At 42.6% G+C, this 23,707-nt stretch overlaps 1 protein-coding gene across 2 annotated transcripts in view; it reads right to left on the minus strand.

The window, feature by feature from the left end:
• The window catches only part of NTRK2 (neurotrophic receptor tyrosine kinase 2), a 334,115-nt gene that overhangs the window by 301,431 nt on the left and 8,977 nt on the right, over positions 1 to 23,707 (minus strand). For both annotated transcript variants that reach the window (XM_036261082.1, XM_036261083.1), the window contains exons 4-5: positions 1,256 to 1,330; positions 1,071 to 1,142 (exon numbers count right to left, since the gene is read on the minus strand). In XM_036261082.1, coding sequence (XP_036116975.1) covers positions 1,071 to 1,142; positions 1,256 to 1,330 — 147 coding nt within the window. The remainder of the gene's footprint in view (positions 1 to 1,070; positions 1,143 to 1,255; positions 1,331 to 23,707) is intronic.

The raw sequence follows: 23,707 nt of genomic DNA on the forward strand, positions 1-23,707 counted from the left end.
ATGAAAATCAGTTGGAGAACTAGTCTTCCCAAGAAAAGAAACAGGACAAACGTTACAAGAACAGCTGGTCCTCGAACCTGAGGGTATGGCACAGCGTTTACTGCCTGTACTCTTTTTGGAAGAACGTGGCCAGGAGTGAGCCTTGGAATCATAATTCTGTCACTTTGGATCTGTGGACCTGAGAAACTTCAACATCTTCCTGGGTCTGATTTTATGTCCATGAAACGGGCATAAAAAAGATATTCCCTACCAAAATCCAATGAGATAATGCAGGTGACTATGAGACACACAAGCTATTGTTGCAGAGAATTTGCAAAACACAAAAGGGTCAATGTAATGCCGGCAACGTTCCTCCACCGGAAGGTCCCACTGAAAATCAGGGCGTGGGGACACCCGCCAGAGCTTAGGAGTGGGTCCTTCTCTGTTTAAAGGTGAAACCTTTTAAGGAGATGACACCTTATTGACTAAGTGCCATCATCTAACAGGATTTAGCAGCCAGCAACCTAAAAGCTCTCATTGTCCCTATTTATTTATATTTAACTCCAGTTGACAAAGCTTCAACATGACTTCAGGGGAAGCATTTGCTATGAGTAATCTTCTGAACCTTCGGCATGTCCCATGATGGACTTGTCTCCACTTTTGTCAATCATGGATGATAGCTTTTTAAAAATGAAAGCTCAAAAGAAGATCTATTGTGGGGAGCAAAGCATTCGTAATTTTTAGTTCCCTGAAGAGGCCATGGCCACGTCAATTTCTTTCAATTTCACTGGTTTAATGTCTTCCAGGAAACATTATGATTCCAAGGAAAAGAACCAGGGACGTTGTACCAGGACACAGTTTTCACTCTTGCCATTGACCTGCCCAAGATGGAGCTGGCCCAGAAATTCATGAAAGGGAATAAATAGCCTGTTCTAACACCTCTCAGAAGCTATTCAGAAATCAAAGATAATGTTTCTAAGCTATTGTCACAGCTATAGCAACTTTTACAAAGGGGGGTTAGAGTTAGAAAAGAAAGAAGAAAAAATATTGAATAAGTGGGGTCCTGGGAAGCAACGACAACATGTACTTACATGTGCTGCAAGTTGCCGTTTTTCAGAAATGCTTTATGAGCCACAAATTTTAATCCAGAATCCACAATCGTCCTATGAAAACAGATAATTGCATACATGTTAGAACTAACCGACGAGTGCCACCTCACTCTAACAGAGCATAAAGAAAAGTTCTGAGATAAAGTACACAAGTCCTGAGTACTCACAGATTTTTCAGTCCCACGTAAGCTTCAACATCATCTTCGTTGATGATTTCTAACCTTTTCTGATTTGCAATGTAACTGCAAAAAGCAGAGAGTGAAAACCATTGACTCAGAACATAGACAGTACATAAAAGAATGGGTAACTTCCATACAACATCACCAGGGCGCTCCAGGTGATCTTTTCCCACCCAACCTAATCCCATCATTAAAAAAAAAAAAAAAATTTCAGCTAGGGGAGCAAAAGTGAGTGTGACTGAGAAGAAACCAGGATTGAGCAGGTTTGCCAGGCTTCATTTTTCTTAATTTTTGTATCACCCTTTCAACTAACAGTTTCAGTTTGCCTCCCCTCTCAGTGTGCATCCCTGTGCACAGAGGTAAAAATCACTTGGAAATGCAGTCACAGCCTCTCAAAGGCAGTTCACCCTGATGGCAACAGCCATGGGCATGTTGGCATCATCACACACAGGACAAAGCACACCTGTCCTCACATTCCAAGAGAAGCAATTACTCCTCTTACCTCCCCTCCCCTTTTTCTCTCTTTCTTTCCCTCCCTCTCTTCTTCCCTACTTTCCCTTTTCCTGGCCCACCATCCCTCTTTCTGCTGTGTCAGTATTAATACCAACTTGTCCTTTCAGGAAGCACAATTGTACAAACCCCACATGGCCCTAGTCCTGTCTGTAAGAACTCTCCTCTACCCTCCCCCCAAATCCTCAAATATAGGAATAAACTGGTGGCTCTGGCTACAGAGAATTCCATCCCCTTGACCATGATGACTGGCTTAGAGTTGGGCATGTGACCTCAACTAGAACAATGAGAAGCTTCCCTATATTAACTAGATGACTGCTGGGACAGAGTCTCTCTCTCTTTCTTTGGAATCCTAGCTGAATGATTACACAGGGCTGGGGCTTCCATGGGACATTGTTCTGCCACAAGGAAAGAGACTATCCACAAATGAGGTCAGCACACAGGAGAAAAGAGAGAGAGGAGATACAAAGAAAGACAGAACATTGAAAATGCCGCTTGAGCCTTTGAATCCAGCCATCTCTGAGGTTAGAAGTCACTAACTGAAGTTTGTTCTGAATTTCCGTCCCCTGCAACCGAGAATACAAACCTAGTGATACAAACAGAAGGCTGTTAAAATTGCCTCCATGGAATTTCCTTGTGACAGTTATTTGAGAACCTGTCTATCCATTTTTCTTAGATCACAGCCTCTCTGAAGATAGCTGGATCCTGTTTTATAGTTCTTAATATGCACCACAGCATCTAGCAAAGTATCTTGCACAAGACAGGTATTCAACAGATAAAGGATGGATGGATGGATGGATGGATGGATGGATGGATGGATGGATGGATATCTCAATGGATGGATGGATGGGCAACACTTAGAGTTCCAAAGTCACTATAGGAAGTTATGCTAGGATGCATTTTTTCTTTCTTTTCCATTAAGATATATAACATATTCCAGTTAAGACATTGAAAACAAATATACAATCCTGCTGTTACCAAAATGAGTTCAAATAAAAAAATAAAGAAAACAATAAAAACATAACCAATTTGGGAGAAGATACAGCATCAGTCCCTTCTACTTAATCTAAAACAAAACAAAGATTTATGGTAGAAAAAAAAATTTATAAATAAAATAAGTAAATGGCCCTAGTCGGTTGGACACAGCAGTTAGAGCATCAGCCCATGGACCAGAGAGTTGTGGGTTTGATCTTCAGTCAAGGGCATTTATCTGGTTTGCAGGTTTGATCCCCAGTCTCAGTCAAGATCATGCAAAAGGCAACCAATCAATGTCTCTCTCTTTCTGTCTTGCTCTCTCTCTCCTTCCGTCCCTTTCACTCTCTCTAAAAATCAATGGAAAAATATCCTCAGGTGAAGATTAACAAAAAATAAAATAAAATATGTAAGTTATTTCAGGGAACAAACTTACACCAAAGAGAAGTAATTTTAAAAGGACCCACATAAACACTGTCCCCCGTTACATAAAAATGCAACCTCCAAGGTAGAAAGCATCTTCTACTCAGAGATCTTGGTTCTTCCTGGTACCCAAGGCCTGGCACTTAATAGACTGCAGAAGGGATTCATTCACTTATCTCCTACCCCGCACAGAAGAAAACATTTTAAGACTCTAACCTAAGGCTCAAACAACAATTTTCAACATCAAGAGTTTTTATGAAATGCTTCAAAATTATCACACAGTAGATACATTCTTCCAAGATTTTCATTCCACTAATATTTTCAGTAGAGACTACAGTGATCTCCTCTTTCTAAACCACCTCCCAATAAAAATTAGATTTCAGAGAGCTCTAAATTTTAATGCTTTTTTTCACTGAACTGCAGTAAAAAAGGCAAATAACGTGGGTAAGGTTTCGGTTGGGGTCACAATCAGGACTTTCGGCGAAGTCTGTCCACTCCTTACCGCTGAGCTAGGAAGGCAGGTGTCAAAGTTCTGAAAACATCAACTCTCTTTGCCTGGACATCGCTGTATCCTCCATGCTTATCAAAGGCCTGACACTCAGTAGTCCTTAATCAACTGTGGCACAGAGTATTCATCTTTTAGTTATTTATGCCCTTTATTTTATTTTTATTTCACTTTTCACCAGATTTTTAATTCATAAACTCCCCAGTAGTACTCAATAAAATACAGTGAGCTAGCAAAAACAAAAATGGGAAGTCATAGAAGAAAGAAAAGCAAGGACAGAGGCATCAACAGAACCAGGAATTAGGTTTTAAAATGTATGTACTTATTAGAAAAAAGCTACAAGCTTATTTCTTGGCTTTCTCGTCATCAACACCCAAGAAAAGAAGGAATGAGAAATAAATTTGGTCAGTGGTAAATGCAGAGTGTTCATGGGATGAAAATAAGTCAGACATTAAGCAAAGTATAACTGCTCTTGGACCTCAGACTAGACAGGCAATTTTGTGGAAAACCATCAAAAGAACCATATGAAATTATAAAAGAAAAAAGAATAGTCACTAAAGAATACTCTTCCACTGTGGAGACAGGAATGTCCTAGATAAATAATGAATTTTTCTCATGTTTAAAATGGAAAAATCAACAGAAGAACTGGATTAAAAGTTCGGCTAGCATCCTCGCAGATGCCAGGAATTCCCTTTCGTGAGTTACCATCTGCAGAGGTGCCCACACAATAGCTGCTGGTGATAAAGTGGTCACGAAAGCTCGCCTAAGGAACTCTCCTTAGCTACCACCGAGGAGGCACAGGGCTAGAAAGGAGACCAGTGAAGTTAGTAACAGACAATGGACAAAGGGGAAACTCAAGGCCAAGAAACATAAAATGCTGCTCACCCCACAAGGAATCTGAAAGGCAAATTAAATAATGACATACCATTCATTTCATGCTACAGTGACAAAATGTTTAAAGACTGACAATATAAAACTCTTCTAAGGATGTGAAGAATTTCTCTTACATTGTAGAGGGAGTATAAACTGGTATAACCACTTTGAAGAGTGATTTACCAGTATCCTGGAAAATTATAAATTAACACACTTCATGGCCCAGTAATTCCATGTCCAAGTATTCACCCAAGAGAAAGCCTTACACATGCACAAAAGGAGGCATATACAAGAATATGCCCTGTATAAACGGTCAGAATCAAAAACTGGGAACAACTCAAGTATCCATCAATAAAGAAACTACTCAGCCATAAAAAAAAAAAAAAAAAAAAAAAAGGATGAAATATTGAAATATTGCCATGTTACAACATGAATGGATCTTGAGGGTATTATGCTAAGTGGAATAAGTCATACAGAAAAAGATAAAAACCTTAGGACTTCACTCATATGTGGAATATAAAACAAAAAAGTAACAAACAAACTAACAAAACAAACAAAGTCAAACTCACAGATCCAGACGACAAGGATGCTGGTTATCACAGGGAAGAGAGAGGGCAAACTGGGGAAAGGGGGGCAAAGAGATGGCAAGAGAGGTAAACTATTGGGTGGTGAACACAATAGAATATATAGATATCAAATTATAATGTACTCCTGAAATGTATATAATGTTATAAGCCAATTTTATTTTGATAAATTTAATTTTAAGAAAAAACAAAATGTGTTAAATGCATAAGTTGGATTGAACCAGATCTTTATATTTGAGCAGAAAGAGATCTTCATGTTAAATGAGAACAACAGTAAGTCAAATTGCATAATATATATACATATAATATAAAACAATTTATGAAAAAAATATAAAATTTTTATTAAACTGCCCAGCCGGTGTGGTTCAGTGGTTGAGTGTCGACCCATGCACCAAGAGGTCGCCGGTTCGATTCCCAGTCAGGGCACATGCCCAGGTTGTGGGCCTGATCCCCAGTGAGGGGCATGCAGGAGGCGGCCAGTCGAGGGTCTCTCTCATCGATGTTTCTACCTCTCTCTCTCCCTCCCCCTTCCTCTCTCCCTAAAAATCAATTAAGAAAAAAAATTTTCTTTTAAATAAAAAATAATTGTATTAAATTTATTGGGGTGATATTGGTTAATAAAATTACATAGGTTTCAAGTGTACGATTCTATAATACACGACCTGTATGTTACATTGGGTTTTTGCCACCCAAAGTCAAATCTCTTTCTCTCGTCATGTATTTGACCCCCTGTACCCTCTTCTACCTGCCCCACCCCCCTTCCCTCTGGTAACCACCATACTGTCGTCTGCGTCTATGAGTTTTTATTTGTTTGTTCTGTCTTATTTTTAAAGAAAAATATGCAGAAAACAACTGCATAATGTCCACAGTCAGGTATATGTAAAGTATAAAAACATTGCAGGTAAGATCACCTTGGGAAAACAGAATGGGTCTGGGACAAAGAAACAAATTGTTAAAATCTTTATTTTGTTAAACTACTAAACTATTTCTCTTATTAAAGGAGAAAAGACTTGTAACAAAAAAGACCAAAATATTAAAGTGTTGGTTCTGAATATAAGTACATGAAGTTATTGTTATGTCATTGCATTTTTTTGAGTTTTAAACGTGTATGAAGAGGGAAGAAAAGGAGGGAGGGAGGGAAAGAGACAGAGACAGGCATAGAAGTGAAATGACTGCAGGGAGGCTGAACTCCGGAGCTTCTCAGTTACTCCGTGGACAACCTGGGCTCAAGTTCTAGCTGCCTGGACCATCCAAGAACAGACATCTAAAAGCCCTCTGCTCTCTGCCCCAGAGCGGCTCCTCCGGAACCAGGAGACTAAGGAGCATGCTGGGCTGCCCCCTACTGGTGATCTCCGCATGTCTCCAGGAGGATCTTGGCAACACCAGGTCTTCTGTATTCTCCCAGCTCACTGCCCTCGCTCAGACCACCCCGGGTCAGGAAGGAGAGGAAGAGCCAGGCCAGGGCAGACCAGTGAAGGAGGCGCCAGCAGGCTTTCCCCCGAGAAACCCATTTCCCAATCACTCCAGTCACAGTGCCATCAAACTCTGAGGTCTCTTTACTGAGTCAAGCTTTGCTTAAAAAACACATCTCCAGGAACAATTTGGCTCCCAAAGAAGCAGTGGGAAGGCCCGGCATTTTGGCGCAGGCCTTTCTCAAAAGCATCCTCTCCATGACAACCCTTAACTCCTCTGACCTATGCCCACCGTTCTGGAACGCCCAGGCACCGTGGGTTTTAAGACACAATCCATCCCCCCCCCCCTCCAGAGCCGACGTCCCAGAACTTGTCTGATGAGAATCTCATGAGTTCAACAGAGCTTTGGTTGTTCATGGAAAACCAAGTTTCTGTCCTTCTATCCTTCATTCTCTTTTAGGGAAGTCAGCAGCCTCTGAACAGTGACAGGAAGACTTGGTGGATTTGGACTTGTTTAATTTGATACTCCTTAAGACTTTCTCTCACTTGGCTCCTGGGACTCCCAGGCCTCTGGCCCACCGCTCCACCAGCGTGCAGTGTGGAGTCATCCTTAGCCATCAGCCGCCCTGCTTTGCCCAGATAGGCTTCCTCCATTCTCAATTCAAATATAGGACTCTGGGCTGGACCTCGTATTATCGTGAATGTTGTTTTACACTTTTACTATATTCCAAGACCACTATCTACTGCCCTAAAAGTTGGATCCCATATTCAAAGCACTTGTCGAAGAATTCACCTAAATCTATTCTGGGGCCCTGTCGATCTGAAACATTGCTTGATTTCTATGCAATACCAAAAAAGGCTCTTTTCTACCACAACATTTTTATTCTATCACTTGGCAAGCACTTTTTTTTTTTTAGAATTTATTATACTTCTTAACTTTGTAGTTAATAATTAGAAGAAATGGAGGTACTCTTTGTACCCACATTTGTATTTATTTTGAATCCTCGCCCAAGGATATATTTTTATTGAATTTTTTAGAGAGAGAGGAAGGAGAGAGAAAGAGAGAGAGATGAGAGAGAAACATTGATCAGTTGCCTCCTATATATGCCCTAACCAGGGATCAAACCCATACCTAGGTATGAGCTCTGACCGTGTCTAACCCTCACCTTTTGGTGTACAGGATGACACTCTAACCAACTGAGCCATCTGAAAAAAATTTATGTTTTTCTATGAACCTATCTGACTCCCCAGCTGAACTGCAAGCTCTTTAAATGAAGGGGGTTTATCCATCTAACTGCATCTCCAGGCCATGTACTCACAGGGCTGATTTTCACGAATGCCAGTGGACTTAGCACCATCAAACAAACCTAAACATCCTCCACTTGGACTTTTATTCTCCCCCTGGAAGGACCAGATACATACACACGTGCATGAAAGACGGACAGTAAATGCTAAATGAAAATTGTGATCATAGAAAATAACTGCATTTATCATGTAGAAAAGGAAAGACAGTAACAGAAGAGGATGGAGAGCCAATTTGGAAAGAAAATTTGTCCAATCTAGAAGTGAATTTAGATCACACACACACAATACATTAAAACTAACTACAGTGTTTATTTATTCTTTTAAATATAAAAATTAATTGCCCTTGGAAATGAGCACTTATTTGCCACCAAACCCCCTCGGTCTCAGGAATGTAAAGACTAGAAATAGCTGCCAAGAATCTTCATATCCATGAAGATAGATATCCAAGGGAGGTGATGCTCTCTGGGGACAGTGCTCACTGCCACGGTGATTGATAAGCACAAAAGAGAAGGCTCCAAGCAGAGATTCAAGGACCTGGGCGGTCAGGCCATGGTGGAAGGGATGACAAGATATGATTGGGTAGGTCAGGCCTTGAAGAGAGACCAGATGTCAACAGAGAAAGAATATAAACATAAGCTATGTCTCTACTGTCTGTCATTTTATTTCGTATTGTCACCAGTGTGCTTCTCCAGTCTCAATTGGACATCCTTCACTAAGACATTTTCCTGAGGGTAAAGAGTTTCCTCTCCTCGGGCTTAACAAAAAGCTTATTGGTAATTTTTTTTTTTTTTTTTGGAAGAGAAGAGAGGTAATTTTAGAAAAAATTCACAGAAACATTTTTGAATTACAGGTTCCTGGAAAGGGCACTCATCTCATTTTAATAGATTTCACACTGGCTTTAAACCTATCAAATAATTCCTCTAGGTAATCTGCCCAGGCAACAGAGTCGTTTCTAATGCATCTTTTCTTTGTGTGTATTAGCCTAACAGCAGTATTGCTCTAAAATAAAATTCCCCTTTAGCTTAGACTGTATTATCTGAACTGTACTTTGGCAATACACCGAAAAGAAATGAAAACAGCAGTGAATATATATAATGGCCACTCTTCAAAATAAAATCACTTCCTGCTACCCGGGCCGCCCCATCACCACCACCAAATAAATAAATAAGCTAATAAAAGTCAGTAGAACCTAAACATCACCAGAGATTGTGAGAGGTGCTCAGGTTTACAGCATGGGGTGAGGCATTTCAACTCTGATAGGATCCTCTCAGCCCCAGGATTCCATCACAGGGAACATAATAAAACTGTAAAAAATATGCCTTGTCCCCTGAGTTCCCCTGAGTCTACAACTAGGCAGAAAGTGTTATGAAAGTCAATCCATGACAGGTCAAAGCAGGACTCAATACAGGAATTTCTCAATTTATCACTCCATTCTTTTTTTCTTTTTTTGTTTTTTATCCTCAGCCGAGGACATTTTTACATTTTTTGTTCAGATAGAGTGGGAGGGAGAGAGTAACATCGATGTGAGAGAAACACATCAAGTGGTTGCCACCCACACAACCCAACCAGGGCCGGGGACAAACTGCAACCCGGGTACGTGCCCTTAGTGGAAACCGAACCCGGGACTCTCTGGACCGCAGGCTGACGCTCTAACCGCTGAGCCAAACCGGCCAGGGCTCTCACTTCATTCTTAAGACAGGATACACCACCTCAACTGTGAAGACATGGATATAGAGAACAGCAAAAAAGCATGCTCAGAATCTGAATGGCCTGCTAGGTTACACTGGGTGGTACCCGTATTTCCACCATTTGTTGGTCGTTGGCACAGAAGCAGCATCAGTAATTCTGTTTATAGAGTGCAGACTGTGAGCCAGGTACTGGGTACCCAGGGATTGACTCTCTTAACACAACAATGCTACCAGGAGAGCACGGCGACTGTTTCTACTTCTCAAAAGAGAAAACTGAGGCCCAACCATGCCACGTCACTTCCCCAAGGTCACATCGCTGCCAAGACAGGATCTGAACCCAGATCTACCTGCCTCAATTCCTGAGCTCACAGCCACTGACCACTAGGACTAAGGACTTATAAATCCAGCACTTCCAGTAAGGAATAATTTTTTTCTGCAAAGTGGACCTGCACAAATAAGCAGGGCCTAAAAATCAACAGTCAATGAAAAGGAATGAGGACATTTGACAGGATGCTGCTGTGTATTATATCTACATAGAATAAGAGGAGATATTAATTTATCTTCTTCAGATTCTTCTACAATGCCAAGCTCTGAGAACTGCACCTTCTTGGATAGCCCAAATAGCCTAGGAATTTAAGAATTCAAGTTCCTGGAAAAGAATGTAAGTGGTTCGGTGTGAGGGGTAAACACCCTCCACCAGCTCACCTCTCACCAGCTATGTGGCCTGGGCAAGCCCCTATGCCTCAGTTTACTTGTCTATAAAATGGAATAACAACAATAACTACCTCATGGGGTTGTTGGGAAAATTAGGAAACTTCCCCAGCACAACTGAGGGCCTCAATTAATGCTAATTATTATTAAATATGAGCAGAAGACCAAGGTTCAAGGGCTGGTTTGTCACTAGCTAAATGATGAGCTCATCTTACTTACCTTGCCCCCCAGTGTCCACACCTGTGAAAGGGGCAATTTGGACTTAATAACATCTTTCCCTTTGGTACACAAATTATAAGAAAGTGTCAGCAAAATATTATGAAGGGAAAAAAATTACACTCTGGCTTTCTCTCTGAACATTTATATAGCTTTTTCTTACCTACCTCTCTCAACAAGGTGGTTCCCAACGAGAAATGCTACATTTATGACCAGAAAAATGAATTCTAAAAAAAGACCTCAAAGTTGGCTTTCTACCTAAAACACATCCATCTTCACTAGGAAAATGTAAGTTTCATTTGACTTAAATTAAATAACAGCCTCTCACGCAGACTGAGGATTGGACCCAGCCTACAAACAATGTGATGTGAACACCTCGCACACTGGTAGACCAGGAGTCCCAGCAACAGCACGTGGCCCAGATCAAGACAATACAGGGTCCTTTACTTTCTATATTTTCTTATTAGCCACTGGCTTTTCAAAATAGAAAGATTTCGAGTTTTAGAAACCTGAATTTCCATATTTTCTTAAAACAAACAAACAAAAAAAACAAAAAACAGGAGGTCTGCCAAACTGGACTGGCATTTCTTCCCAGCCGCGGTCAGGACGAGCTGAGTGGCAGAGCCCCTGGGGGGCTGGGGCACATTTCCAGTTGGTAACATTCCCGAAGCCTCGGCTATTTCACTGGCCCGTGGAAAGATTTTATGACACCTGACATAATCCTCGCTTGTAATTTCCTCTGAGACTTCAATGTTCCAACTATTCTTCGACATTGATATGTCATCTCCGCACACAGAGATCCTGAAACAGAGTCTCATCAAACCAAGTGACACAGGGACCACAACAAAAATATATTACTTTTTTTAAAGAAGCTACTTCTACCTGTTCCAGAACCTTCAGACACGTCCTCTGTTGTTAAAAACTAACTAAAGTGAACAGAGACACACCCAAGTGCCATTGTATACTTTACACAGTGGTGAATGCTCAGGAGAAAGGGATGTATCTTTTCCTGACCCACCTCCCCCCAAAATTGTTTTCCTTCCAACTAATTTGCCTGCTATCATTATATATTTCTCATGCGGTCTCAGATTTGTCGATAAGTCATAATGACTTACCAGAGCAAATGAGAATCAAGTAACTAAACATGTATCATGACACCACCTCAGCATATTAGATGAAGAGCCAAGAAGGAAATGGTCCTACCACCAAACTACCATCGAGAAGCAAACTTAAGCTATATTTAAGCCAACATTTTTATTGGGGGCAGGCGTCCTCTAACATCGGTCAATGGGAGACCACCACAAACACAAGTCAGCTCATCAGGTGACCTTCGGCATACTCTGCAGCTAATTCATCCTGGCAGGCCCACAAGGGGCCCTCCCTCTCAGGGCTGGGGGCGCCCCAGAAGCCTGAGGGGGCCTCTTCTCTGGCTGGAAAGTGGCAGGTCACACCTGCTCCTAACAGCTCCTAGGCTAAAACCATCTCTGCTGGCCCTGTGGGTGGAACTCTGCAGTCTCAGCTGAGCATCTGTCCACATTCTGGGGCAAAGGGCTGCTTCCCCTGCAAGCTTGGATCTGCCCACTGGTACCTCCAAAGCTCATCTTCGTCCGCTGACCACGCAGTTTCCACCTGGATGAGCACGCAGGACAGGCGGCTTGGTCTTTGTAAAAGGATGTCAGCCTGACCATCTGCTTGTCTGGTTTCCAAAAAGACTGGATCTGGCCTTAACCAGCAACAGAAATTAAAATTTCCAGTCCCTGGTCAGAAAAGACCACTTCAAATTATGTGCAGTCCAGCTTCTAGCAAAGCCTGGCTCAGCAAAGGGTATGTGGGGATGGAGGACTAAGATCCCATGTTGTATCCATTTTGTAAACACAGCACCCAGAGATTAAATTCTGGAACCACTTTAGCCTCCTTGCAGAATTGAGGTCCTTGTCACAACCCCCAACTTTCACTCGCCTTCTCAGTAAGAAGAAATAAAATCTACTTTTGCATTTTTCATAAAAGCTATGAATTACATCACTCATTGTCCCTGCATAAGAAATTCCTTTCGGAACACAGTGCCAGACAAAGCCATGTTCCTGTGGAATCAGGAGGCATTCTCCTTCCTCATAATGAGCTTCTCTTCTCGCTGCCAGCAAAGCTGAGCACAAGTGTTGCGCTCGGTTCCAGCAACTGTGTCAACTCCGAGCGAGCAGGGGCCCTGTGCTCTCTTTTCCTAGTCCTCATTCCCTCCCCCGTCTCATTTCTACCATATTACCCTTATTGTCTAAAATAATGGTCATCAGTTATTCCAATACTGCTGTTAAACTGATTAATTGTAACATTTCTAATATTTGTGGCCAATACACATTCCATGGCCGTTATGACACATATGCTGACAGTACAGAATCATCCTATACTTGTTTTCAAGAAGTGAGTTAGTAAATCATTTCATCCATGATTCATTCGTGTTCAGAGTGAGCTGTCATAAATAAGTGAAATCTTCTTGCGACTCCAATGCAACACGTAAGTTATCTTTTTTTAATAAAATGTCTTTTCCCTGTTATTGCAGGCTGATCAATGTTTCATCTGTGACAAGTGAAAAAGAAGTTCCGAGGATTAGCCCAGGCATTAAGAATTCTAAGCAGCATCAAGTCAGCACGAATCACAGCAGAACATGACTTTGAAAGCTCTTGGCCTCCGGTCAGGTCAAAGCATTGCACACAAAGAGAACCGTGGAACTAATATTTCTGCTCCAACTTCAGGATAGATCAAGCAGAGCACAGAGAAAACGGAAAATGAGGTATAATGTCAAGAAAAGAGAATGATTCAAGTGGTAACATTTTAGGATCTCTGTGAAGGTCTGTTTTGATTTTGGCACAATGTTTCAGCCAATATTTTTAGGCTGTGGGGGTAAGGGGAGCCATAGAATATGAGGAACACTTCCAACTTTATCCTTACTGGTTTCACTTCACATGTTAACCTTCAGTCACTTTTATAGAAGGTTAGAGATTACTTTCTTTGGCGTTAAACTACAAAGATGCTGGTGGAAAAAGATCTACCATAAGTGGTTGCATAAGGCCACAATAAAGAAAAACTATTTTGCCCTGGCTGGTTTCCTCAGTGGTTAGAGCATCGACCTGCAGACCAAAGAGTCTGAGTTCTATTCCCAGTGAAGGGCACATAACTCGGTTGTGGGTTTGATCCCCGGCCCTGGTCAGGGTTGTACAGGAGGCAACCAGTGGACTTGTCTCTCTCACATCAATGTTTCTCTCTCTTTCTCTACCTCCCACTCTATCTAAAAAAAAAAATCAATGAAAAAAATCCTTGAGTGAGGATTAAAGAAAAAAGAAAAGCTATTTTGCAGAAGGGAAATAGAGTGAATTAAAAAATTCTAAACAAGCTTCTTATAAAAACTTTTAATTCAAGGTATACCATTATTCAAAAGGACATAATTTTGAGGTACCTAGAACAGTCAGATTCATAGAAGCAGAACGCAACGTGGTGGTTGCCAGAAGCCAGGGCCATGGGAATGGGCAGTTGTTCAATGGACATGGTTTCAGATTTGCAAAATAAAAAGAGTTCTGGAAATTGACAGTGGTGTTACTTGCACAACTTGAATGTACTTAATGCCACTGAATTGTACATGTAAAAATGGTTGAGATGGTAAATTTTATATTATGTGTATTGTAACACAATTTAAAAAAAAATTTTTAAAGGCCTTGCGATTAAAGAGTGAAAATGACAGTTGAAATGGAATACAACCTGACCGATCACTTCCAGAGTCCAGGGGACTGCTGTAAACAACCTAATAAATGAAATGGACCAGGACTATTGAACAAAAAGTGGCAGAACAAGACCATGACCTGCGTAATATTGGCTGAATCTGACCCATGATTGCTCAGCACACAAGTGGTCAATATCCCAGTCCGCTGAGCACGCCCGGTCCCACAGATGAGAGAGCTATGCCACGTGCTAAGGAAGGCAGCCAACACCCTTGCACATCCGTCCCCGTAACCCCCACGCCTGTCCAGTGCCATATTCAAGGCAGATTCTTTGGCTTTTCTGTCCTCCTCCAGACCTACAGAGTTCACTCTCCTTCCAAATGTGGTTAGAATAGACACACAAAGTAAAGTTGAGTTCTTGTATGTGGTAAGCACTGATACAAACATTTTACATGCATCAGCTCATTTTAACCTCAGAGAAACCCAGAGAGAAAGGTTCTGTTATTTTCTCCTCTTATAAATGGGGAAAGTGAGACACAGAGAGTTTTAATAATTGGTCTCAAGTAGTAGAGGCGGGCCACCTTCAGAGTGGGGCAGGCTCTTAACCCACCACGTAATCCTGCTTCACACCTGTATTACTCCCCTACACAATACCCCCCAAAATGAAAAATTAATGTCAGTCACCTATGCACACAACTGGCATATTCAGTGATTTTTAAATTCAAGAAAAAAATCCTAAGCAACTTTTTAGGCATAGTTTTCACAACCTCAGGATGCTCCTAGGGTCCCAGCAAAAATCCATAGATCTATTTATTCAGCTGCAGAGAGCTGGTTCTTAAATACTACATTTAGATCTAGACCTTTCTGAGTACTAATCAACTTTGTAAAGGGAAAAGAGAAAGGTAGAAGCTGGTAGCCACTCGTGTTTACCGAGTAACAGCTGGGGAGAGATCTCTGCTTTGCTGGTCGGTGTGCGTCTGTGATGTCCTTGTTGGAAACAGGGACTCCATGACTGAGAAGCCCCCTGAAGAGAAAGGGCCCTGCCATGGGAGAAGCACAGGAGCCTGGCCACGCCGCTGCCTGCTCCGTGCCTAAGCCTGCACCTCCATGCAACACCGCAGCACAAGACGACCACGATGCAGAGGCCAGACAAACAGCCTTGTCCCTTGTGCCCTGAGCTCTGGGCAGTGGGCTCAGGCAGGTTAGAGGCCGTCACTCTGGTTCTCCTACAGCCGAGTTCCTCTCTACGAGACAAGGAGTCACAGGGCCAACGGGATGCCCCTACCTGGAAATGCCACCTTTCTCCTTGACCAGAACTCCCTGCCCAAAGACCCGGAGCTCACTCTCAGGGCCTATGTAGGCCCTTTCTGTGGCTCCGTCCTCTGGAGTGTGTGCCGTGCTATGGATACACATGTCCTTAGGCACAGTGATGTGGGGGATGGGAAAGGTGCAAGCTGCTGTCTGTGGGGCTTCGATGGAGTAGGGAAGAGTAGGATGGATTGTCCACATGGCTGTGAGAGAGAACTGGTCTGACCGAGGACCTCCTTCACCAGGCCACACAAATGGTGGGAACTGGTCTAAGTCTTGTTACTCAAGGCCCAGAAAAGTGCCCAGTGAGAGGACATGTTCAAAATGTACTTGTTGATTGACTTATTCCCTAACTAAATGAATGAACTGATCAATCAACCAATCCACACGTGTATGCACACAGTCAGTTCCTGTCCTTCATTTTGGCGACCCTGAAATGACTTTGTCAACAAACGTCTATTGCACTCTGAACTGTGCAGGTATTGACACAGAATGCACTGCAAGGAGACGAAAGACGGCAGCCCCTGGCTAGGCTTGGGTAAACAAAGGCCCCAGAGTGCCCTCAGGCACCAGGCAGTTGAACTCCAGATGACACTTTTTTAAAGAGCAATTTCTTCCAAGAATAAATGTGATGGCTAAGAAGTTATATCCCAGAGGGTCACCTAGACTTACTATGACAGCCAATGACCCAACCAAAAATAAGACTTTTCTCATCAGAGTTTAACATCATATGTTGAATCCATAATGCCCATTCCTTTGTTTAAAATTACCTTTTAAATATATACATGGAGCCCACACAATTTTTATTGCATGTCTATTACAAACATACTGCATCCTATAAACATAAACAAACAGATGCTATTTATCTCAACGGAGAATTATCTTTTTGGACTATGCAAGGCAATCTGTTCACCTAAAAACTTCCCCACTCTATTTTTAAAAGCCCTCTGATCTCCTGTGTCTATCAGTTGTTTTGTGATCAGTTTTCCAAACAAATATCAAAGTGTATAAGATGCCTGACCAGATTATAACTATAAAGAAAGCCCCGTGAAACATCCGCAGGATCAGCCCGATGCTCCCTCCTTGAAAGGCACAAAAGTACATGCATCAGATGGTCCATTACATAGGACCTGCCACATCCCTTTTATACCCCGATGTCTGGTGCTCTTTGAGAAAAATGAACAGTCTCTACCACCCATACTACAAAAAGGATAAATCACATCTGAAATCTCACACCAGAATCACTTTTTAAGTGAAGCACCATAAATGCAGTCACAGGGAAAACGGCAATCGATCCACAGGGATGTCCAGTATTAGCTATTACACAACAGAAAGGCACAACTCTTTTCTCACCAGACCAATTTGTTTGCTGGAATCAGATGTCCCTGGAATGATTCTTTTCCCCGGATTCACCTCTGTTGATGAGCCAGCCTGCTGTGCATCTCATCCTGGCCCTCATCCTCCCTCCCATCCCTCCCTGCCCCTCCACCCTGTTGGATACAGAATCAGCCAGCTCATCAGAGCTTTGTCTTTCTCCCTCTCCAGCTCTGCTGTGTCTCTATAATGAATTGATTTCTTGTTGCACATGAACCAATGCTGTGCCATTTAATTCCATAAAATTATTCATTTAAAGAAACATCTTAACTCAATGACTTTGTAAACATCATGTCTAGAAATTTGCATATTGACGGCCCAAACAACTACTAATAAATACTCTTACTTGGCCCTCTAAGTGATAGATTGTAGAGGAGTATGGGGGTGTGTATATCCACATATCTGTGTATAATGTGGGCACCTAGGACACTGTACTGGGTGCTGAAGAAGAGCAGTAAGCAAGGTCCATGTAGTCCCTGCCTTCATACAGTTTATCTTCCAATGGTGTCTACAGACAGGTGGCCAGGCACGCATTTATAATGCTAAGTTGCCTGTGCTGGGGTTGGGAAACACAAGGGGCTATAAGACATAGGGGCACAGGTGAGGACACAGCCCAGAGGCAGAGGAAGTTGGTCGGACACCCAGCCCAGGGGGCAGTGCTGCAGGAAGGGAGGGTGGCCGCGTAGCTCACAGAGCAACCGAAAGCTCAGGGGGGCTGTGCCATCTCATTGAAGAAAGGGGGAGACCAGAAACGAGACTAGACGCTTTGGAGGATGCACGGCTTTTAAGACTTGTTAAGACTTTGTAAAATATATAAATGTAGTGCTATTTTAATTTAAAACACCAATATAATGTGGGTGGGGCTAGGCAAGCAATCCCTAAAATTCATATGGAAAAATTATGCAATACTAACCCTGAAAATTCTGAAAAAGGGAGATTGGTAAGTTAGACTAATACTTCAAGTAGAAAAATAATAATAATATGAAACTTCAGTAGATGAAAAGTTTAGTCCTGGCTATCAGACTAGGATAGATCCCAAAATAGGCCCAAATACAAAGGTGATCTATTTATTTTAAGTTTGTGAGGGAAAGGTTGAATTATATAATCAATGGTGTCAAGAGACTTGATTGGATGATTATTTATCTTAGAAAAATAATAAAATGATTTTTAGTATAATAATATAATAAAATCTTATATTTAAAAAACCCAGATGGAGCAAAACTTTAAATACAAAAGCATGAAGTAATAATAGCAAAAGAAAATATAAGAGATTTATTTCATACTCTTAGAGAGGGGAAGACTCTTCTTAACCACATTCACAACAGAGCCATAAAATAAATAATAAATTCTACTACCAAAAAAAAAAAAAAAATGTAACTCTGTGTTGTAAGAAGAAGAAGAGAAGGAAGAGGAGAAAATACCATAATCAACATCAGAAGATAAGCAAAACGTTAGGCAAAGTATAAGTTTTCTCATTGTTAAACAGATTTTATGATTGAAAAGGCCACCAGTCTAACAGAAAAGGAAAAGAGCTAAGGAATATGACAAAGAAAGTTCACTGAAAAAGAAACACAAATGACTTACATACATACAAAAGGACTTTCACCCTGGGTCACAATTACAGAATTATGGAAGTAAAACAATGGTGAGGTACTATTCCCCAGGCATCTGATTGACAAAGGTCAAAGGGTTTAATAACACATAGGATGGGCTTAGCTGTAGAAAAACAGGCACTTCCAGTTAGGGTGGGAATAAAATTACATGGTCTTCTTGCAAGACAATTTAGCAGTATCTATCAAAATCACAAATGTCTTGCAAATGGCCCTGCCACTCAAATTCTAGGAAGTTTTACTACAGGTAAAATCATGCATGTATGCAAGAACCTGCACACAATATTGTTCAAAAGGAGGTTGGTAAAATATAGTTGGTTCATTCAGTGAATTACTGTACTGCCTGGCTATAAAAAAAAAAAAAAGGTAAGGTGTATATGCTGATATAGAAACATTTTTAAGAAACATTGTTAAGTCAAAAACAAACAAACAAACAAAAACACCAAGATGCAGAAGAGTGGGTATAGTTAAAGGTGTAAATGAAGGGAATATATCTGTATGTATATGCTCTTATTGTGTAGGAACAAAAAAGACAGACATGTACTCATTTATGAGTAGACTGTTTCTGGAGGCAGACACACAAATGAAAATCAAAGCTGCTACTGGAGGTGAGGAAGAGGGATTGGAGGGTTAGTTACACTAACTTTTCATGATACATTCTTTTGTATTGCTGGTATTTCGAATCATGTTCAAATATTACTTTAAAAAAGTACTTACTAATAAAATTCCATGCAATGAAATTAATGCATATCAGAGAAAAGATGGGCAAAATCACTTTAAAGAATCTGAGAAGCTCCCGGGCTTGAGCAAAGCTTGGCTAAAGGCACTCCAGAGAAAGAATGTGTCAATCAGAATTGGTGCTGGGCAGGGAAGAAAGGAGAGAGAAAGGAGTGTCCATCCAGGGGACGCGGGTCTGGGCCAAAGTACTTCAAGTTCTGCATTCCCTTGGTGCAGGCGCTCCAATTATGGAGATGGATGCCTCGGGCAAGCTTAGCTTAATGTCGTTTAACATTTTAAATGCAGAATTAAGTGCCCTTGCTCTAATTCCAAGATCACCAAGCAAGCTTGCAGCGATCATTTGTTCTTCTTCGCGGAGCCACTGGTGTAAAAAGCAGCTGAAACGCTGATCTGTGTATTCGAGTCCACGTGACAGTTATATGTCTTATTATATAGCAATATTCTGAAAATTGGATTTTTTAAACTAAAACACATAACGAAATCAACTTTGAATTTATTTTAAGAAATGTGAAGAGCCACGGGGCAATTAGAAGCAGTGATGTGATACCATCAGCCTTTTGAATGACCACTGCTGCACAGGATGGCCTAAGGCAAGACCCGGCCCAGACAGGGTGAGGACACCGAGGAGGCAGGTTGCAGCATTTGAGGCAAGAAGGACCATAAAATGAATGATTGTTTTGCTTATGTAAGTACTTGTTTGATGCTCACTTTCCCTCCCAGACTGCATGCTTGGCGACAAGAAAAGATCAGGTCACTCTTTGTCACCTCCATATCCTAAGTATTTAACATGGCGCAGAGCAGATCCGAATGAATATCTGTTGAAAGAATAAATGAATGAATTGAATGAAGGCAGCAGAGATCAAAAGAACTGGACAAAGTTAAGAAATTTGGGGATTTATGGAAATGGATTTGCAAGACATGATAATTAAATGAATACAGGGGTTAAAGAGAGAGCAGAGTCAAGTCTTCTAGCGTGTATTACTGGCTAGACAGTGGAGCCATCCATTAAGCTAGGGGACACTGGAGATGGGTTTGGGGTGATGATGATGAATTTAATTTGGAAATGTCAAGTATGACACATTATGACAAATCTAAGAGAAATGTTCAGTAGGCAGTAGCCCAAAGGTCCTCACTGATAATGGATGCAAACATAGATCAGGACATCATTAGAACACAGAAGTCATGGATGAGAGTGACATAGCCCAGGGACAGCCCAGGAAAAAAGCAACCCTAGGACAGAAGCCCAAGAGATATCACCTAGGGGAGGAGTGGAGACAAGAGCCCCCACAAATAAGATTAAGAAGCAGCAGCCAGCTCTGGCCGGTTTGGCTCAGAGGCCAAAGAGCAAAGAATCGTGGGTTCGATTCCGTCAAGGGCACGTACCTTGGTTGCGATTCATCTCCGGCCCTGGTCGGGGTCACATGGGAAGCAACCAGTCAATGTGTCTCTCTCACACCAATGTTTCTCTCTGTGTCTCTCTCTGTTTCTGTCTCTCCCCCCGCCCCCCACTCTATCTGAAGATAAATGGAAAAAATATCCTTGAATGAGGATTAGAAAAAGAAGCAGCAGCCAGAGGAACAGGGCAAACAAGGAAAGGCCAGTGACAGCAAAGGAAAAGGGTGTTTCGAGGGGGGGGTGGGGAGTGAGGCCAAGTTCTGCTGAGCAAGTAAGAGGACAGAAAGTATGCCTTGGACTTGGCCCAAGGACTTTGGGAATATTGGTGGAAAACAAGTTCACCACGGCTGTGGATGGAGCTGAGATTAGGAACTGAGGAGATAGACATAATGAATACAGACCAGTCTTCTAAGGTCAGGCTTGAAGGGAGAGGGGACAGGGCAGGGACTGAAGAGGGGCGGAAGGAACAGGAGAGAACAGTGCTCACCAAAACCTTGTCCGAGATGGGACAGACCTGGTCCTGCTTAACTTCTGATGCTTACAAGGGAAAGAGACTGAAAATAGAGGTGAGAGGAAAGAGGCTGGTGGAGAAAAGTTTAAGAGGACGGGCTCTGTGACAGAGTTGGAGTGACAGGCTCCAGCCCAGACGCACGCCAGGTCTTCCACCGTAAGCAAAGGGCGGATGTGTCTCAGCTGCAGGAAGCTTGCTCAGATGGAACATGAGCGGATGAGGACACAAGAGCATCAAAATGTGCTAACCGAGAAAAAATAAGACTCAGCTGGTTACTGCCATTGCAGGAAGTGGATATTGAGGATTGTTCACATCCGGTCTACACGTCTACACCCCCCACTATTACACAGTGAAAACCATGCACCTTTGGGAGGAAGCACCCTTCCCCATGTCTCCCTGAAGCAGAAGCAATCATGATGTAACCTGGGGTTTTACCCTCAAGTACACTGATACCCTTGTCACATTATATTAAAATGAGATGTTTATTCAACGGTCTCTCCCACCAGCTCTAAGCTGCTCAGGGCTCCTTGCCCCACTACCTTGGTTATCAGTGGCACCCCAGTGTCCTCCCTGAGCACTAGCGGAACTTAACAGATGTTTGCAGGACGTTTGAATTAGATGTCAGGCAGCCCACACGACAATCAGGAAACATGTGATAAACTCTTCCAGCCAGCAGGAGAGGAAAACTGGATGGGCAGAAAGATGAGATTTAATTTTGGTGTAAACTCCTGCTTTGAGGGTCAGGAAAGGTGGAGATTTGCCAAAGAGGCAAGCCAGTTAGAACTCCCTCTAGAGCACCATCCGTAGAAGTGGCCCCCCAAGTGGCCTGATCGGACATGAACGTAGGGAACATGCTGAAAGTGGAGGTAGACAGTACATGTGAAGAAAATGATCTTCAAGGAAAAAAATGAAAGTTTGTTTCAATTAATGGGAAACCATGGAAACATTGCCACCCAGGAGGCAGGGAGCTGGTGACGGGCAAAGCCATCTGACCTGAACTGCAGAGGTGGACATGGAGAAATCCCGCCGATCAGACTTCTATTGCTTAAGCCACCAAGAGAGCTGGAGCAAGCTCTGGGGAGGTGGCTAGGGTGAATTCCAGAACGGAAAAGGAAACACTAGTGCCCATGGCCGACAGATTCAGAACCACAGAGCCTGTCAGGGGTTCGCATCCACCCAAGACCCAACCTCCAACTTCAAGAAAAGGAAGCTTAGGCTGATGAGCACAAAGGCTCACCCAGGATGAGGACAAAGGCTCACTAGGATGCCAGGTCCAGACACTGTGAGAGTGGACATGAACCTCACATCCCAACTCCCCGCCCAGCATTGCTCTCGAGTTCCTGCACTGTGCTTCCTCGCTGAGTGTATTAACCGTATCAGGTCCGGATCTGTGGGAATGATGGTGGTCGGCACAGGTCCTGCAACCCAAGATGTCTTTGCAATCCATGGAAGGGGTTTAGCAGCCAGATGCCTCCGTGTGTGTGTGTGTGTGTGTGTGTGTGTGTGTGTGTTGGGGAAGTGAAGAGGGGGATAAGAGACATCACCAGAAACAGAGGAAGAAGACTGAAGACTCACAACACGAAGAGGCTGAAGGCAGGAGTGCAAGGTAGGAGCGAAATCTCCCGTGTCTCTCTTGAGTGTGGGGTGGCGGCGCCAGACCTCTGAAGTGAAACTGAGAGCAGACTACAAAGAGCGCTGTGGTTTGGGCTGGGCTGGGATTTGGGGAGAGAGGTGCCTGTTTTTGTATCAAACCTTACGAGAGACCTTAGAGGCCACATGTCGAGCTCCCGCGCACCCCATCCCCCACCCCTGCACACACAGAAGAGCGAGCCGAGGCCGGAGAAGGGACACCAGCGGTCCCACAGTGAGCAACAGCCAGCGAGGCAGGCCCAGGCCCCTCTGCCCCTCGCAGCGAGGGGCTCCGGGGCAGGTGACATAGAGGCCACTTCCGTGACAAAGGTTAGAATGTAGAAGAGCCTGTGTTTTTAGATAGCACTATATTTCAGAGGTTAAAAACCAAAATTCCATTATCTTTTGGTTTAAATTACACTGCTGTAGAGTTGTTCAAAAATGCCTCACTGATAATGTCATTGTTCTTTACGTTGAGGCTTGAGCAAAGAGGACAACGCAGAGGAACTCTGAGGAGCCAGGTCAACTGATGGAGTCAGTGTACTGACACTCACGTGCGACACTCACAGAATGCCACCTGTCCGGTCCTCGTGGAGAGATGGCCAGAACGATGAAAACAAAACTAGAAGTCTGGGTGGGGATGTAACGCACAGAGTGGTGACTACTGCTGGTAATACTGCATTGTAACGTATAGTGGAGAGCTGGTAAGAGTGAATCTGAAAAGTTCTCATCACAAGGAAAATATTGTCACTAGGTGAGCAGATGGATATTAACTAGACTTATTGTGGTGAGGATTTCCCAATATATACAGTACAAATATCAGATCATTATGTTGTACACCTGAAACTGATGTTTAAAAAAAAAAAAAAAAAAAAAGTCTGGTTGGTTTAAGGAAGTAAATCCTGAATTATTAAGAAAATTTTACAATTCGATATAATTAAATCTGAAAGGACCACACCTAGTGGAGTT

The sequence above is a fragment of the Molossus molossus genome, unplaced genomic scaffold (genome assembly GCF_014108415.1).
Source record: "Molossus molossus isolate mMolMol1 unplaced genomic scaffold, mMolMol1.p scaffold_m16_p_14, whole genome shotgun sequence".
In the NCBI taxonomy this organism is placed as follows: domain Eukaryota; kingdom Metazoa; phylum Chordata; class Mammalia; order Chiroptera; family Molossidae; genus Molossus; species Molossus molossus.